The sequence below is a fragment of the Gymnodraco acuticeps genome, unplaced genomic scaffold, assembly GCF_902827175.1.
Source record: "Gymnodraco acuticeps unplaced genomic scaffold, fGymAcu1.1, whole genome shotgun sequence".
NCBI classification, from domain to species: Eukaryota; Metazoa; Chordata; class Actinopteri; order Perciformes; family Bathydraconidae; genus Gymnodraco; species Gymnodraco acuticeps.
The window spans coordinates 146,343-165,006 of record NW_022990699.1 but is presented as its reverse complement, the minus strand read 5'-3'; the positions used below and the strand labels follow the sequence as shown (position 1 = coordinate 165,006).

Below are 18,664 nucleotides of genomic sequence, written 5' to 3'. Positions count from 1 at the left end.
TTTAATCTCTAGTTTCCAAATAGAAGTTTGCCTACAAAAACAAAAAAGAACAAAATCTGACCACAAGCGATCGCTGGTATGTCATGTTCCTTAAGGACAGAAATATATTTGCAACAGTTAAGTCAATATTATCACTGTGTAATAATTTACAAACTCTTCACTGTGCTGGGAGATTCTGACTCCTGAAAATACACTTCCAAAATGTTTCCTAATTCCAGCTTGTTTGTTTAAAGAAAAGATCGCAGTATTTTCTGAAGGAGAAGCCTCCTTCTCAGACATTCTTTTAACAATAAATACTTCAGGTCTTACAACTTGTCTTAGATAATTATCCAGTGTATTACCTATTTGTTTCTGTTCAAGCATTAGGTTCAAGAAAATCACACCAAAGGGTCCTCAGCAGATGGAGTTGCTCGGTTGTCATGGAGCTGTAGATGTTTAAATAAAACAAACACTTGTTGTCCTTCGTGAATGTAAAGCTCCAAACCAGCTATTGAATGGACCATGTGGTGAGATTGCATTATGTTTCCAAGTTCACAGATTAACTCGTTTTTTATATATTACACTGTATATTAATTATTTGTTTCTTTTTTACCAATGCCTAAATTACTGACTGGGTTCTGATTCAGCTCCACACAGGAAGAACACAGCTCAGGAAACACCAACAAACAAAGTCAAATGGACAGTGAGTATATATTATGCAAATATTCACTAGACTTACTGACGTTAAGGTGATCCACATATGAACTTGTATTGTTTATTTAAAGTATAGGGACATTATGTATAGGGACAAAACCATAGAGGACAAAACACCTCCGGACCTCGTCCAGTTCAATCTGGTTACCATGAACTTTGGATGTGGTGACGTTGGAATTGTGCAAAAAGTCAAACCCACACATCAAGTCATCCAACAACGCGTTACTGATCAAGAGCCAAAAGCCTTTTCTCTCATTCTTAAATACAATATTTCTGCTTTTCTTCAGGAGTTTGAATATTATGTTGAATGTACATACATTAACATTAAAATGTATTGCTACATTTATATTCTGTTGAACTTATTGTCACCATAGCTGGTCAATTTGCTGATCTTTTTTTAATACATTTTTTTAAGAATGTATGTTGTGCACCCATTGAATAGCAATATTAGGGGAATGTTAATGTTAAGATATCATTAATGCACACTTCATGAATAGGTGTAATCAATTCAAGATAGTTTGATGAATATGACTTAATGAGCCAAACTTAAAGAAAATATAAATAATTTTAGGATAAGAATATAAACATTTTCTGCCATGACTCCTGGGTGGTCAACAGTTCAACACGGCGGCTTTAAACTATCACAGGTCACAGTGTAGTTTGGGTCATTTGTTCCACACCAAATAAAAAAGAAATTAATTCTTGCATCATAAACTTTCTCGATATCTTGTGGTTGGCTCCCCAAAATCGAACCACACTAATGTTGATTGGAAGCAAACCAAGACCCTCCTTTTTTAGGCGGTCCTCTGTTCAGTTGTTTGAGCTGTTGTGTCTGTGAATTGATAAAAACGTGGCAGGAATACAACAGTGACACAACAAAGCCAAACTCAGCAAGCGTCCCCAGGTTAAGGAACACACTCACAAAGTAAACATGTGCACTTCAGATATAAAATATCTGTCTCTATAGCTACACCACCTACTCACTGCAGAGAAAGGTCTGCCAGCCTCAATGTGTAGGTATGATGAACCCTATACACTTCACTAACTAAGAGATCTAATTATTTCTCACTAATTCTCTATCACACTGCCAGACTCCTAAATCGTTCAGCATCCTGCAGAGCATAGGAATTGATTAAAAACCTTTTTTCAATTTCAGGGATTTATAAGTTGTAAATGTGTCTGTTATTAAAGGTACATTTAATGTTTTATATAAATATAGGTTATTAGCCATTGAAACAACTATTGAGTTGCCAGGTAAATTGAAAATACTTGTTTTTTGTAATCAATCAATGACTTATATAAACGTGTATGATTGACGTGCTCACTTTTCATGATGGCTACTAGAAAGTTAGACAATACGCATTACTTTTTTTAACATGTTTAAGAGAGTTTAAGGTTTATTAACTTTTATTATAACTCAATGGTCTTAGCCAGGGCCGGTCCTTAGCATTGGCGTTATAGATATTCGCCTAGGGCGCCAGATCTGGGGAGGCGCTGCGCTGGCAGCTCTGGGAGGGGGAAAAACGTTTTTGACCGTTGGTGCTCATCCTAATTTTCGGCCTTGATGTAACAACATTCATAATTAAGTAAAGGTAACACACTTTTCATTTTCCCTGTACGATGGGTGCTGTAAGTGATGAAAGTGGGGGATGTTGGCTTATCTGGCGCCCGCAGCTCACAGCCAAAGTGCGAGTGAGCGTGGGAGTGAGGTACCCGGCTGTTGTTAACACCTGGTGCTACGGATATAAGAAGATGTTTTTACAACAAAGGTGGAGGGGAGCTCTCTCCTGACAGCATGAGAGGCTGATTACTACAGCTCAGTGAGGTAAAGGACTCTTGAGTGTTTAGATAGTTAACTTTAGTCTAAGTTATCTCAGTGAGTCTCAAACGTTTTGATCACAATGTATGTAAACACATATTTCCAAGGCACTCCTTTATAATTATTGGGATAAACAGGTTTGAAATAATTTCAATGTATACTATAGGGGTTACGACCCGCCCTCTACTTAATGGTAGAGACTCGTTGGGGAGACCCGCAACATAGAAAACACAGCAAACACGCAGCATTTAACAGTGTTCATTTATTGATACATCCGTACTTACATGGCCAACTGGCAAATAACAATGCACTGGAGGACAGGAAATAAACAAAAGGACAAAGGGGGCCTGGGCCAGCCACACCACGGGCCGTAGGACTCAGAGCTTCCCTCCGCTACCCAGAAACCTAACAAATCCCTGCGGGAGAAAAACAAAGCCGCGAAAAACCTAAGGACACACTGGTCCGCCCCTGGCTCCGCCTCCCCCAGGTGTCCTAATTACGTTCAGCTGGGGGACTTGAAAAGCAGAAGCTGGAGGAGAAGAGTGCTCTTCCCCAATCTTAACGCCGGGTGAGGTTGTCCGTGTGGTCTTCCTCCTTCTTCTGCTTCAGGATCTGTAGATTCCGAGTGTTTTGTGTCTAATGTACTCTGGAGGAACAGGTACAGCAGGGAGACAGAGAGACAAACAGGAGAGGAGCACGTAACAAGGACCGTAAACCAAAAATAGCGTTTAAAACTGGAGAAATAAAAATGTGCATTACTAAATAAATGTTAAGCTAAAATAAAATATGAATGAACAACACAAATAAAATAAGTTACATTTATTTGTTATTTGCTATGGTTGGTTATTGGCTATGTTCACATACTTATTTGATTATTAAAATGTAAACCGATCTTTTTCATGGGTGTTTAGAGTTGTAGTCCCCTAGTCTCTAGTTAATGTGTGCTCAAAGTGCACCAGATTGAAGCATTTTAATTAAAAATGTTCAAACATTTCTTCCCGGGGGGGCATACCCCCGGGCCCCCCCCTAGTAGGATGTTGATGTCCACCCTCCAATTCAAACATTTTCATACAATACTGAATACATTTGAAGCCTTTTTGATGTATTACCTATGTCAATACGTTTCTGTTTTTGTAGTGTATTTGTCTTTTGTAGAGATTTACATGTATTCTTTATATATTTCTATAGGGCGCGGAGGGCGCCAGCAAAAATCCTGGTTTTAGCAGGTTTAGTGGTCAACTGATGACGGATTTTTCACAACATGGCAAACCCAAATGTACCTTTAAAGAAAAAGGGCGTAGCCTAACACTTTTCACTCCTATAATGCTTTTCACTATCACCTCATTGGTGTAACACTCATTTCAACAAACATGAATGTTTTATCAAAACTAAACTAAACGATGCAACTGTCGCCATCCTATGTCGCGAGGACATCAGGAAGTTGTTTTGCATCTCCATTTAAACTACAGTGTTGCGGGGTGTGCTGCTCAGCAACTCTCTCTACCTTAGCAGCGCGAGGGCTTTCAGCTGAGGCAAGCGGCCGGATGCCACTGACGGTTCCTGCTTGTCAGCTAAAACGGCGGCGCGCAGTGATCCCGGAGCGGTCCCGTACACACACCACCTCAAAATCCAACCGGAACCTCCATCGCGACGTGAACAATCACTGACTTTTCTGTGGCTGACAAAACTCTTCGATGTGTTTTGGGGGTTTAGACGCACACGCTGTCAGAGGAATAACCTCATATCCTTCCCCTAAGCGTAATACGTTGGGCGCGTCCTAAATGGTCCACCTGGCGAGCGGTTATTTAAAGAGCACCCACACGCGCTGAAACCCTCAGTCAAAGAGTGGTTACACACTGTAGTAACCCTATTGTAATAACTGGTTATTGCAAGACTACATTGGAAGAAAAGAAACATTTTGCAAGAAGTTGAAATCAACCAAAGATCAACATGATGGGTACGAGGCGAGCTGTAAATATGTTTTATTTTACTCATGTATACACTTAATTGTATGTGTATTTAAGCCTGATGCAGCTTTTGGCTGTGTTGGAGCTGCCTCATGTTGTTTTTTGCTAATTGTTCACTCAGCTAGTGAAAGTAATCCTGCTGGAATGTGTCAGTGCTTTGAGCGAGGTTTTCAGAAGTCAAATCAGCCCTACAGCTTTTGTCTGATCAAATGTTAATAGTACATTACATGACATGTTACTTGTTAGACACTTTTATCCAAAGCGACTGACATACTCAATACTGTGGGCAATCCCACAGGAGCAATTTGGGGTGAAGTGTTGTGCCCAGGGACACAACGACATGCTGACATTGCTGTTCCTAACACCGACACACAACCCACTGCATCACACGCCTAGTACTCTAATTAGTAGGGTGTAACCAGTAGTAGACTGTGAATGCATTTACTTTACCTCAGTTCTCATTTTCTCCCTGGAGGATTGGAGGTCAGTGTAATACTGTGCTTGTTGGCAGCTTCAAAACACAGGATTTAAGGGATGTCTGGTACAACAAAAGATCAGGGAAGTAAAATAAGAAGAACTTGATATTTTAAAGTTTGTTTATAAGTGTTTCTACACTTTTTGTTGCTGCTGCTATAAATACTAAAGCTATAGTTCATGCTATTTTCTATTAACTTATATTGCAACATTTAGGGTAATTGCATTATTGTATGTGCTGGTACATCTTTAAAAAATGTAATGGCTTTCTTGGCTTTCTGCAAAGTTGCTAGATAACCTGGATCAGGATATTTTGGGGAGGCTTTTCGTTTTTCTTCTGCCACATGTACTGCGATCATGTGTTGCATTAGTCCAACTTTTGACAAAGCAAATAAAAAAACTGGTGGAAATACATGTTCTACAGACAAAAACATGCAAAACTTCTGAATAAGTGCAGTGATATACAGCATAGCCATGTACGTGCCACATCAGGTTTTTTTTTGTGGTTTTTTATAAGATTACTTGCTATAACTGGACGAGTGGTTAATCTGTCTTGAAAACATTTTAAAAGTCATCTATTAACGTACATCTCTTTAAAATAGTCACATTCAAATGGTTGGACTCTGTTCTTTCTGCTTTGTTGCACATTTGATGTGTTATATAATTGAGTTAAACATATTGATTATGTGTTTTTCTATGCAATAGATTCACAGGTAGGGTTTTTTTACCTCTGCCACATATTCCAGAGTTGGTTGTAGTAGCCTTGTTATCTTTTTTTTTACCAAGCCTCCTGTAATAACAAATATTGTGTAAGTCGCTCTAGCACCTACTGTAAATCTGCTCACCTGTGTGCTTCTCAGCTCGTAACAACATGACAGCGTTTTGGGAAGAGCACTCGAAGGATGGCACAGTGGAGGAGATGATGCTGGACTCTCGTGCCAAGGAGCTGACTCAGCATGAGCTGCCCGAGATCCTGTCGCTGCTGCCCTGCCTGACCGGATCCAGAGTGCTGGAGCTGGGAGCTGGCATCGGGTGAGAACACAGCTGCATTACAGCTGTTAGTAGAAGTGGATGTGCGTGAGCGGGGATTTCAGTATCTATATGTAATGTATGCCTGTCAACAAAGGTTATGCTCAAATTCATGTGACTAGATTTATGTTGTGTTCAAAAATAAACTTAAAGGTCACCTATTATGCAAAATCCACTTTTTCCTGTTTTTTATACACAAACATGTGTCCCCTCTGTGTAAAGAGATTCTGAAAGTTTCCGTAAAAAATATTTACTCCCTTTTTGTCCTGATCCATTTATATAAAAACCTGTCAGATTTTGGCCACTTTATGATGTCATAACGAGTGTTTGTCTTGTGTAACCATTAGCCAATAACCAACCAAGGTAACCCCCCCCCCCCACACCTTATCACCTGAATCTCCACCTAGAGCACCATTGTGTATTTTTTAACCAAATAGCTTGCAGAGGCGCGTGGGGAGTGGCTCCTTATTTTCATCTAAAGTAACAGACAGAGAATCAGCACTTTTGAAACATCCATCCATCCATCCATCCATCTTCTCCCGCTATCGTGGTCGGGTCGCTGGGTGTAGCAGTTCCAGCAGCCCCAAACTTTCTTTGAAAACATAGAGAACATAAAAGAAACATAACAGAGGGGTTTATGGGATGCTACAATGTATGATCTGTTTGGTATTTCGAGGCCAAACACTTCAGAGACATGTTTTGTATATATCTGAGTGCCTATAATAAAGTAATGGAAACAGTATAATAGGGGACCTTTAAATTGTGGTTGAGCATTTAAGATGAGCTATAAAGAGATTTATACTGGTGTGTCTCTACAGGTCGCTACACAAGCCCCCTGCTGACCCTGGCTGGCCATGTGACGGCTGTGGACTTCATGGAAAGCCTTTGTGGAGAGGAACAGCAGGACAATGGTCACCATAGTAACGCTACCTTCCTGCAAGCTGACGTCACAAAGCTGGATATGCCCAAAAACAGGTTTGTGTTAAGATATCTATAGATACGCATAGATAGAGATATACATTTTGTATATTCAACGTTAAACCATGCAGTGCTCTAGAGTTGGCAAAATAAAGGACCTTCTTTTTTTTCTTCGCAAGTTTAAGTCAATGGAAAAAAAGTATCTTTGGGATTAATGGCATCACGTGACGGACACGCATGTCGCGCCATGTTAACATTTGTGATTTTTACTGAGTATCTCTACAAATGTTGAAAGAAAATGAGTACAGACATCTATGACTCCCCTCAGTAGGAATTATACAAGTTTGGGTGATCCCCTTAGTTGTCATTTAGCACCATCTACCTTCTTATGGCTGCAAGATTATACATACTGTAGGATATTCTTGAACTCTGCACTGAAGCTTTTTTAACATAATTTAATCTATCAATTTATTGTTTCTCCTTAGCATTGACTTCATCTTCTCCAACTGGCTGCTGATGTACCTGACTGACGAGGAGCTTCAGTCCTTCGCAGAGAAGATGATGGGCTGGCTGCGGCCTGGTGGCTTGCTCTTCTTCAGAGAATCCTGCAACCACCGGTCAGGTACTGAGCCAACATTACAACAACCACATCACTCTTTCATTAAGAACTTATTAAATAGCAACTCAAGGCCCTGAGTTAAAGTGACTTAACAACAGCTGAGGGGCACATACTGTACAGTACATGTCTGTAGCTGCTATCTTTGTTTTGCCTTTACTTGTGTTTTTCAATTTATTTTAAAACTACTTAATATGCAGTGATACTATATTAATGAGGCCACAACAGTATGTTTACAACAGGTTCTCAAATGAATCAGCAAATCCCAAACAAGAACCTGAACTGAATCATTTCTGAAGAAACTGAATCTCAATCAAGAAATTGCAATACAAAAATATAATTCTTTATTTGATTATGAATGTTCAGCCACAGCAGTCAATATATAATAAATATAATAAGGAATATGATCTGTTTTAACTTGTTACTTTCTACCAAGGTGACTTCCAGAAGGACTTCGACCCCACCTACTACCGCACTGAAGCACAATACAACCACCTCGTGGCATCGATGGAAATGGATGTCCAAGAGGGCGGCCAAAAGTTTGGTTTCGACATTGTGTTGAAAAAGAAAGTTCAGACCTATATTCAGGTAGAGTCATTTAGGGTTATCTATAACTTAAGGTATAAAGTAGGACATAACAGCGAGTGATGTAGGTGTGAGGATTTGTAGTTAACCATCTTCATCCTGCTTTTTACTTCCTGCCTCTATCTCCATCCTTTTCTGTCCTCGTCCTCCACTTTTCCAGATTAAAAACAATCAAAATCAGATCTGCTGGCTTCTGGAGAAGGTTCCCCGCTCCCCAGGTACCCAGAACGGATTCAACACCTTCCAGCAGTTCCTGGACAACCAGCAGTACTCCAACCGCAGCATCCTGCGCTACGAAAAGATGTTCGGGGCAGGATACGTCAGCACAGGCGGGCCCAGCACCACCAAGGTAGGACAAGTCAGGAAATTAAAACCAAAATCTGAAATCTTATGCACGTTGTTACAGTAAAAGTGCAGATAAAAAGACAAATAGAATTGAGTACAGCTCGCATTGTAAATAGGTAGCAGCATTATGAAGTATGTGAAAATATGAGGTGACTGAAGTAGCATCCAGTTATAACAATACTAAACTGTACAAAAGTTTAATTTGCACATGAGCATTGGTGTTGTACAACAGTTTTTATAGTTATAGGGGAAAAGAGACATGGGCTGGAACGAATAAATTGGTACTTTTTTATAGAAAGAAAGGAGAAAGTTAACTTAAAAGCCCAGCAAATAAATTAATATTGTGATTGAAGATGATAATGTTAGACATGTTAGACATTAGCATTTAGCTCAAAGCACTGCTATTCTTAAGTGCAACCTCACATAATTTAAAAAGGCTTCTGTAAACTCTTTGCTGTCAAACCGATGCTACAAATGACCTTCAGCAGACACAAAACCAGCATCTATCACAGCAGCTTTATCAGCGGATACTCCTACTTCCCTTCCTACTATAAATGCTAACCCTGATCTCTTAAGGTTTTGATTAAGTAAACAATGGTTCTGTTGTGTTGACAGGAGTTTGTGGACCTGCTGAACCTGAAGCCCGGACAGAAGGTTCTAGATGTTGGCTGTGGCATTGGTGGAGGAGACTTCTACATGGCTAAGGTAAGAGCCGAGGGATATGGCATAGTAAGTGTGACAGTAATAATTATAGTAGAGGGATTGTAAATTGATTCTAGTGATTGAAAAGACTATAATGATGTCAATGATGTTTATTTTAGAACTTTGGAGTGGAAGTGCTTGGCTTGGACCTTTCAGACAACATGGTGGACACCGCCATAGAGAGGGCCGTCACTGAGAAGCTGCCTTCAGTGCGTCTAACTGTTCCGTTATCCTATTGTTTTAAATATCACAGATAATATTCATCTTGTGTGTTTGCTTTTTTATCAGTAATTGCATGCGCTCCTCCACAGGTCCAGTTTGAGGTGGCTGATGCCACCAAGAGGTCGTTCCCAGATGCTTCCTTTGATGTGATCTACAGCAGGGACACAATCCTGCACATAGACGACAAACTAACCCTCTTCAAACGCTTCCATGTGAGCATTTTCTCATATTTACAGGACAGCATTTAATTGATTTCAAAACCTATGAGGAAGTCGGGCAAAGCTTGAAACACATGAAGCAACATTTTTGTGATAAACCGAGTGCCTTTAACGCGACTTCTTGATCAATCTGTGCTGCCTTTCTTTTAATGATCAGTCTACTTTGTGCACAGTCATGGTTAAAGCCGGGTGGAAAGTTGCTAATCAGCGATTACTGCTGTGGGGAGAAGTCCTGGACCCCAGCGTTCCAGGCCTACGTCAAACAGAGAGGCTATGTCCTACACACACCTTCACAGTATGGCAAGGTAAATATACAGTAGAGCATAATTATTTAATTCCTTGAAAAAGATAAACACTGCCCTATTGTTGGGTTGCAAGAATTATGAATACAGAAATGTTAGGCAGACTATACAATAGGGATGTAACGATACCAAAAACTCACGGTACGATAATATCGCGATAACAAGTCCACGGTACGGTATTTATCGCGATATTGAATAATAAAGAAAAAAATAATAATTCAATTTTTATTTTATTTTATTCGGAAAATGTTTCTTTATTACATAATAAATCTGATTTGTACAGCATTTTAGTAGGATAGCAGTATTTTAAAGTGTCAAAAACAAAGTGACAGTAACAGACTGGAACAAGAAAACCAGTGTTTTTGTACCTATAGTACTACCAAACAAAGTAGGCATTTTCTTTGTGCCACTGCATCTCACAAATAAACAAGGACATTTAATAATCAGACCCTGCAATAAAATAAATCAAGTTTCACTTTAGTTTTTCAAGTAACTCAACTCAAACTCACTAGTCACTCACTCAGCATCATCAGCAGTGTTGGGAAAGTTCACTTTCTACATGAACTAGTTCAGTTCACAGTTCACACATTTTAAAATGAACTAGTTCAGTTCATAGTTCATAATTCAAAATGTTGAACTAAAGTTCATGGTTTCAAAAATGAACTAATTTATAGTTTATAGTTATTTTTGCAATACGTTGCTGCGAGCTATTATTTGTCAAAATGATTGCCATAACCCATATAGAACCACAGACAGCAATCAGAATACTGGCATTTCCATAACGCTTTGCTGCCGCCCATTCAGTAGCAGCTGCAGCTTTCATCTCTACAGTATATCAGGGTTGCCAACTTTGGGTACCTGGCTGGAGTGAGATTTTGATATCATGGGTTTAATTACATATGCGCACGAAATGACTGCTATCGTGTCAGCAGCGGGACCTTAGCATATATATATATTAGGGCTGTCAAGTTAACGCGTTAATAACGCGTTAACGCAAAAAAAAATTAACGCCACTAATTATTTTAACGTGATTAACGCATGTGTATTTTTTTTCCTCGACCGCCCCGTAGTTTCAGCGCATCGAGTTTAAAATACGCGCATCGAGTTTAAAATACCATCTACAAGCTGATGCTGACAGCCCCGCTCCTGCCGCCCGCTTATGGCAGACCACACTTCCACGCTCACCGGCAGGCACCGACTGGCTGTTGGGAGGACCGGGAGGGCGTGTGTAAGTGTGGCCCGAGCGAGCGAGAGAGAGACCTTACGTGCATTGTTGTTGTTAGCATCTGGTGCTAGCTAGCTGCGCTAACGGATATGGAGCTGTTTAAATGAAAACAGAGGAGCGACATTTCGCCACAACTGCGCCGAGCACTTGACTTTATGCAGGAAGCCAGACAGTGGGACATTGTACGAAAAGTCAGCACCAGCCAGCTCCCGTTAGAGCATAGCCTTGAGTTGCACATAGTTCCAACGATCCATCACACACACACACACACACCACACACACACACACACACACACACACACACACACACACACACACACACCCACACACACACACACACACACACACACACACACACACACACACACACACACACACACACACACATTGTATTATTGTATGAGAGAGGTTCCTGGTTGAATTGAGGCGAATATTTGTAATGTTCAGAGGTTGTTGTGTTTAATATTCATGAGAATATTTGTCATTGTTCAAATGATAATAAACATTAGCATAAAGCATATTTGTTCACTCATATGTTGATAAGAGTATTAAAAACTTGAAAATATTCCTCTAAGGTACATTTAGAACAGATCAAAAATGTGCGATTAATTTGCGATTAATCGCGATTAACTATGGACCATCATGCGATTAATCGCGATTAAATATTGTAATCGACTGACAGCCCTAATATAAACATGTGCCGACATAACTCTGTACTAACACAACACGAGGTAGGATCCAGGCTGAGGTATGAAACTAAGGTTACAGGCAAACGTTAGATTTTTTCCGTCTGAGTCAGTACTGACTTTAACGTAAAACTCGTTTAAATGCTCATACGCCGACGCCGTAGAGTCTGACTCTGAGCGAGTGCTGCTGCAGCTGCTCTCGGCTTCGTCCATACTAATTCATTCATTCATTCATTCAATGCTCGCCGGTTCCGCGGTTCCACATTGTTTGTTGTGAGGAGTCTGATGACGTATATTTTAGTGCGACAGCCAGGGGTGACAGGCGCGTACGAGTCACAGGCAGCTTGCTGTTGCCGGATTGGGGTGGTTTTCCGCATTATTTTGAAGCCTGTTTACGGTTGTGTTTTAACCATAGACTGTATATATAAATGGACGTAGTGTCCGTGACGTCACCCATAGGATTCTGCAGAGTTGCCGTGAAGCCCTTAGTAGGCGGAGTCGGCCACTAACGGCTTGACAGCAACGTCAGAGTCTAATCCCGCCTGCTCCAAATAAGGGCAAAGAGGCGGAGCCGAGGCGGGACCTGCTGCCTCCGAACTGGAAGTAAACAGAGCTAGCTCAGGCTAAGAAGCTAAGCTAACATGAAATACATGCATACCAAGTTACTGCTAACAGTGTAGTTCCCCTATATAAACGTTACATTCATAATCAAATGAGACAATCTGCAAGAGAATTAGCTATATTTTATTATTCTTAATGCTTGTCATTCACACGTTGAGAAAAGACGGACTCCACCGCCCAGACCTAACGGAGCCGCAGTGGGCTAGCTCCGGGACGCCGGCTGGAGCTAGCCCCCTGTGGCTCCGTTAGCTCCGGCGGCCACCACTGGGATAATTGGGTCCCCTATTAACATTTGCTCCCGTTTAGCATTATGGGCGTCATAGCCATAGACTATAAAAGTCTTACCCAAGGCTGAATCATAAACTCAAATGTATATGTATGCATAAAGGGTTACGTCCTTAGCTGGCTAATAAGTAACAAGCTAAGCTACCAAGCACACAAACACCTTCGAACGGGGTTAACATGTATAATATTATCATTTTAGACTTCTTGGAGTTCTGTTAGTACATTCAAGCGCACAGTACGACATTTTAATTGTCTGGTATTTGTAACAATATTCTCTAAAAGGCACAATCACCACGAACACGGCTAAAGCTAAAGGGTCAAGTACAGTGCTATGACTAACTAACGTTGTCGCCTCTATGGTTGTAGCCTAGCAGAGTGGACAAGTTGCTGTTAGCTGACAGTGAGGCATGTACGTGTCCATCAACGTGACCACGCCCTAATTTATGCAAAAACTTTAAGACCTAATATAAATAAAAGGGTTGTGTTAGAAAACAATTCACTCACAGATTCATAATCATGAAGGTGGAATCTAACTATATCGATAATAATATGTATTGCATCCATGGGTAGAAACATGTTTTTTTCTGCTGTAAAGTTGGGCATTTTAACATGGGGGTCTATGGAAATTGCTCCTTTCTGCAGCCAGTCCCTAGCGGCCCATGTATGAACTGCAGTGTGTGGCACTTCCGTATTGGCTTCCCGGCTGTTCCCCAGAGTTTGCCGCTTGGGTTTTAACTGGGGTTTCGGCTGAAAGGCATATGAAATCTGGCACACTTTTGAACGCCGTTATAATACAGTGCTGAGAATGAACGCACTTTTGAACGCCGTTATACAGCGCTGAGAATGAACGCGTTCTCAATTACGTTAATCTAGCGGAAATACAGTACGTTCAGTTCACGTTCGCCCAAAAATATGAACGCGTTCATGAACGATCGTTCATTGAACACTGATCACTGATCATCAGACAGGTTTTTAGGAATATGAGAATGTCCACATTTCCAGGTATTTATAAACTGGGATGTTTGGGCATTTACAATATCCGCTGCTCTGGAAAAAAGTCTCTCGCTTGGTACTGATGTTGCTGGGACAGCAGTGGTCGCGTTAACCGAATATTTTATTTATCAATGACGGAAAAATCTGAAAGCAGTCTGTCATTTTGACAGATTAGAACAAACTCGGAACAGCACCAACGTTTCCCCGCAGCGAGGCTCTGGTGTTATGCCGTGTTATGCATGCCCTCCAAAAGGAAATGATATAGTTTCCAAACCGTACTTTGCCGTACAGATCAACACATGTCTGGGAGGTTTTGCTTTACGCTGTGCGCGCTCCCGCGAGGTGCATGCACACACGGCATAACACCGCCCCCCCCCCCCTTGACAGTTCACGAGCGTGCTCTCTCGTGAACTGTTCAGACCCGACGAGTAATAAGGGATTATGACGGACATTTTACGATCCTGTTTGTCAAAATGATGGACAGCGAAAAAGTCTAACGCCACCTCAGTGGGACGGAGAGATAGGGTGAGTTGCCCTAATGTGGGACACGCCCTAATGTGGGACACCGAAGCTCAAATGGGTGTAGGTCGTCCGCAAACAAATGAGAGTCAATGAAACTACGGCTTAACACAAGCTGTGATGTCATGCAATCAAAATCACATGACTTCTCAAATGTCCAATCACAGATGAGGGTGGAAAAACCTTTAAACAGGAAGTACCATGTGTGAAGACCACCCAAAGGGCAATGACATAGTGTTTTGACAAATGTAATGTTAAGGTTTTAAATTTCGTATAAATAAAACAATCTTGCAAGTTTTTATCAGGATGTGTTTATGATATGTTTGTTCATCAGAACATATTATAATATGATGTAAATATACTCTATATTTTTTATTTCAATCAAATGTTCCATCGTCCCACTTTAGGAAACATGTTTCGCAAAGTGGGACAGTATGATTTGCCTAATGTGGGACAGGTCTAAAAGGGGCATGGATTGTGCAAGAGCAATGGTTATTTACAGGGTTTTAGTCTTCTAATGCATTATTTTAGATATTTAAGGTGATGGGCAAATCATATTAAATAATTGGGGGTGGCTGCATCTCTGTTAAAATGGTATGACAAAGTCAGGGATAATGTTAGGGATAAATGTCTGAGTTTAAGAGATGGCAATTCATTTAAGCCCAAATATTCATAGTAATTTAATAAATCCTTCCAACACACATTGTAAAAAATAGCCTAAGTTAAGAAATCATTCCAATATGTGCTATAGGTCAGTAAAAAAACAAAACACACAGTTTAAAAGGGGAGTGATTAGTCGAATATGCATAAATAAAAAAGAGAGAATGCAGACTAAGATAAAGATAGGAGAGAGGAGTTTATCAAATATGTGTTATTGGTTGTGAGCATATTCTAATGGTTTTTGGATTATTGAAATATATACAGTTCTGTTTCATATGAGTGTTGAGAGCTGTATCCATAGATCTCTTAATTTTGCCCTCAAAGTGCACCAGATTGATGCATTTAACTTCAATTTAAAGAAAAACATCTTCTGTTGTAAAAACAATAACATTATAAATAGTAACATAGCTGAACATGGTATTGCACATTTAGCTTTGAGTGTTACTGACCTGAGATGTTTTTATTATGAATTAAGGTGACTGAGGTTTTTAACATAAACTTTTCAGTGTCCCACATTTTGCACAGAACTGTCCCACATTAGGAAATGCAGATTGTCTGAGACAACTTGGCACTAAGAGTACTTATATGTCTACCATTTCTTTTATGAGTGTAATATCTGCATTTTCTCTTTTGGTTTGATTAGGACACATCCTGGGGATTTCAGAATGGTACTTGATGTTGATTTATTGTATCGGCTTCATATCGCAATATATTCCCGAAGTCTGAAATGCAAAACATTTCCCACATTAGGGCTATTCACCCTATGCTTTGGCCATGGGTGACAGCAGTGGGTCAAACTCTGCATTGTCTCTCCACATGCCCGGCGCCGTGGGAGGGCCAGGGAGGGCCAGGGAGGGCCAGGGAGGGCCAGGCCCTCCCATTTGACATTCTTGACCTCCCCCAATAAACACGATTTTTTTTGTTATAAATAAACTGTGAACTTTTATGCTACGATGTATGTGATGTCAGATAGTAACTAAAACAAAAAAAATCGCAGGCTACGTCAAATAAATGTATGTGTCTGTTGTGATTTGTGATTCGTACACATTTAGACCAATCACAGCGTCACACTCTGCTGCCTATTCTGGATTTGTTTATTGTGCATTCTGTAGACTCCAATTTCTGTTTGAATTACACAATGGACATCAGAAATTGGCTCAAAAGGTCTAAGGATTTATTAAAATGAAATAGCGATGAAAGAACTGCAGCCGATGGTGCTGCTGGCGACCCTGCACCTGCCGTTGCAGCAGCACGCCTTAATGTCACAAGCTTGACCTCGGCAAACCCCGGGGCTGAGTTAGCGAGCCCAATCCATGACTCATCAAGGCGGCCGCCACCAACGCTGTCCTCCGAGGCACAGCTCCTTGTGCCCCTACCATCACCACCTGCGTTGCCACACCCTGTACCACACCCGCCAGCATCCTCCTCCTCCTCCTGCTCCGTGCCGGTGCCTCCACTACAGACGCTACCTTGCAGCACATCAACAGGTACTATTGGGCCAGCAACCGCTCAAAGACCAACAGCCCCAGATGATCTTGGGGTTAATAAACCCAACCAGGTGAAACTGGATCGTTATCCAGGGAGAATGTTTTCAGGAAAGAAGCGCACTTTTGCCGCTGCATGGTACAACAACAGACCATGGCTTGAAGATTTGTTAAAAGCAGACGCAGCCTTTTGTTTCGCCTGTAGACAGTTTAAAGTAAATACATCTTCATCTGATGCGGCTTTTACTGTCAAAGGTTTTTGCGACTGGAAACACGCATTAGACTGATAAAGGACTGCTAAGACATGCCGCATCAAAAGAACACATTTCATGTGAGAGTTTGTGGAGAGAGAGACAGATACGCGAGGAAACAAATACGGAAATTAGTACTTTGGTGCAGATCAGCTGGCACGGAGCCGTTATTACGTGTCAGCTGTCGTTGATATTATAGCTTTTTTAGCTGTCAACCAACTCCCTCTCAGAGGTGCCACAATTCACTCCACAGTATGTCCGACTCAGGCAGTGGGCTCTTCCTATCGCTGTTTGAATATACGCTGCAGTACAAAGATGCAGAGTTGGCCAAAAATAATGGAAAGCATTTTGTGTTGTTTTTTTTTGTGTTCTGTTGTTTTATGTTCATGTTGTAACCTACTTGCTGCCATTTTGGAAAGGTCTCTCTTGAAAAAGAGATCGATGATCTCAATGGGACCACCTGGTTAAATAAAGGTTTAAAACAAAAAAAAGTGTTTTAAAAAAAAAAAAGATTAATTACAAAAAAAAATAGCGGTACATTTTGTCAGTCTCACGACGGTATTGGGACATTTATTTACCGCGATATTCGGTATATCGTTACATCCCTAATATACAAGCATTGCATAAGCTCTGTCAATCAGATGGCACTGACAGGTACAGCTTTGACCTGTAAAAGGTGTTCGTCTGTCCTCACTATGCAGCAGAAAACTCTGCAACATAAGCAAAATGCACTTAAAGCTGTCAAAGTCGTTAATTTGTCCCTAAGGCCATGAAAGAACAAATTGTCTTTAGTGAAAGATTAACACAAAATCCAATGTTTTCATGTCTCGTTCTCCTAGATTCCAGTCATCTCTGTGCTGTTGGCTGTCTAAATTCATCAAATTCCTAGCTATTGAGCGAACAAGAATTTTCCTTTTACTGTTTAACGATGGCCTGTTCACATGAAACAAGTGTAGATCTTCAGCTATTGGTTGCATACTTCCAAAATAATTATGTCAGTTTTGCCAAGCCCCTAGACAAGCCTGTCATTAGGAAGATTTTTGCACAATAGTTGTTGTGCAAAAGGTAGTCAACTGCTTTTATGTACTCTGTGGATATGTTGCTAATGTATTACTAATGTCCATCCGCTATTTGTGCCGTGCCATTTATGCTTTCCCCTCTCTGTCTCTACTTGTTGTAGTTCATCCAGGAAGCTGGTTTCTGCAACGTTCGCTCTGAAGACCGAACAGCCCAGTTCATGCAGGTGATAAAGACAGAGCTGCAGAGAGCAGAGCTCATCAGAGATGAATTCATGCAGGTAAGCATGCACAACCTTTCAACCCAATGTCACCCACTGAACTGAAATTCCTCTCTTAATCCTTTGACTGCTCATCATACCTGTCTCTGTGGCCTGCAGGAATTTTCTGAAGAGGACTATTTGGCAATAGTAAAAGGATGGAGAGAAAAACTAGAGCGTTCCAACAGCGGAGACCAACGATGGGGACTCTTTTATGCAACAAAGGATTGAGTGATGGCGCTAAGAAATTATAAGATAATAAAAGAGGAATGTTTCTTTCCTTTAGGGCTGTCAGTCGATTAAAATATTTAATCGCGATTAATCGCATGATTGTCCATAGTTAATCGCGATTAATCGCAAATTAATCGCACATTTTTGATCTGTTCTAAATGTACCTTAGAGGAATATTTTTCAAGTTTTTAATACTCTTATCAACATATGAGTGGACAAATATGCTTTATGCTAATGTTTATTATCATTTGAACAATGACAAATATTCTCATGAATATTAAACACAACAACCTCTGAACATTAACAAATATTCCGCACTCCAATTCAACCTGGAACCTCTCATCATACAATAATACAATACAAAGTGTGTGTTGTGTGTGTGTGTGTGTGTGTGTGTGTGTGTGTGTGTGTGTGTGTGTGTGTGTGTGTGTGTGTGTGTGTGTGTGTGTGTGTGTGGGTGTGTGTGTGTGTGGTGTGTGGGTGTGTGTGTGTGTGTGTGTGTGTGTGTGTGTGGTGTGTGTGTGTGTGTGTGTGTGTGTGTGT

The 18,664-nt window shown here is 40.7% G+C and overlaps 1 protein-coding gene across 5 annotated transcripts; it reads left to right on the top strand.

The window, feature by feature from the left end:
* Positions 1-364: 364 nt before the first annotated feature.
* LOC117555810 (phosphoethanolamine N-methyltransferase 3-like) lies at positions 365-18,337 on the top strand. 5 transcript variants are annotated; one of them, XM_034230790.1, is made up of 13 exons: positions 376-506; positions 627-682; positions 5,814-5,985; positions 6,802-6,957; positions 7,386-7,522; positions 7,953-8,104; positions 8,262-8,450; positions 9,062-9,151; positions 9,268-9,357; positions 9,460-9,582; positions 9,762-9,893; positions 17,795-17,911; positions 18,011-18,331. In XM_034230790.1, exons 1-13 carry the CDS (start codon positions 502-504, stop codon positions 18,119-18,121), a joined length of 1,530 nt encoding a protein of 509 aa, XP_034086681.1. In that variant the 5' UTR covers positions 376-501; the 3' UTR covers positions 18,122-18,331. The 5 variants fall into 5 exon arrangements, with proteins under 5 accessions (XP_034086684.1, XP_034086685.1, XP_034086681.1 ...); XM_034230793.1 differs by lacking the exon at positions 9,762-9,893 and having other exon boundaries at positions 365-506; positions 18,011-18,337; XM_034230794.1 differs by lacking the exons at positions 17,795-17,911; positions 18,011-18,331 and adding an exon at positions 15,523-15,725 and having other exon boundaries at positions 365-506.
* Positions 18,338-18,664: the final 327 nt, after the last annotated feature.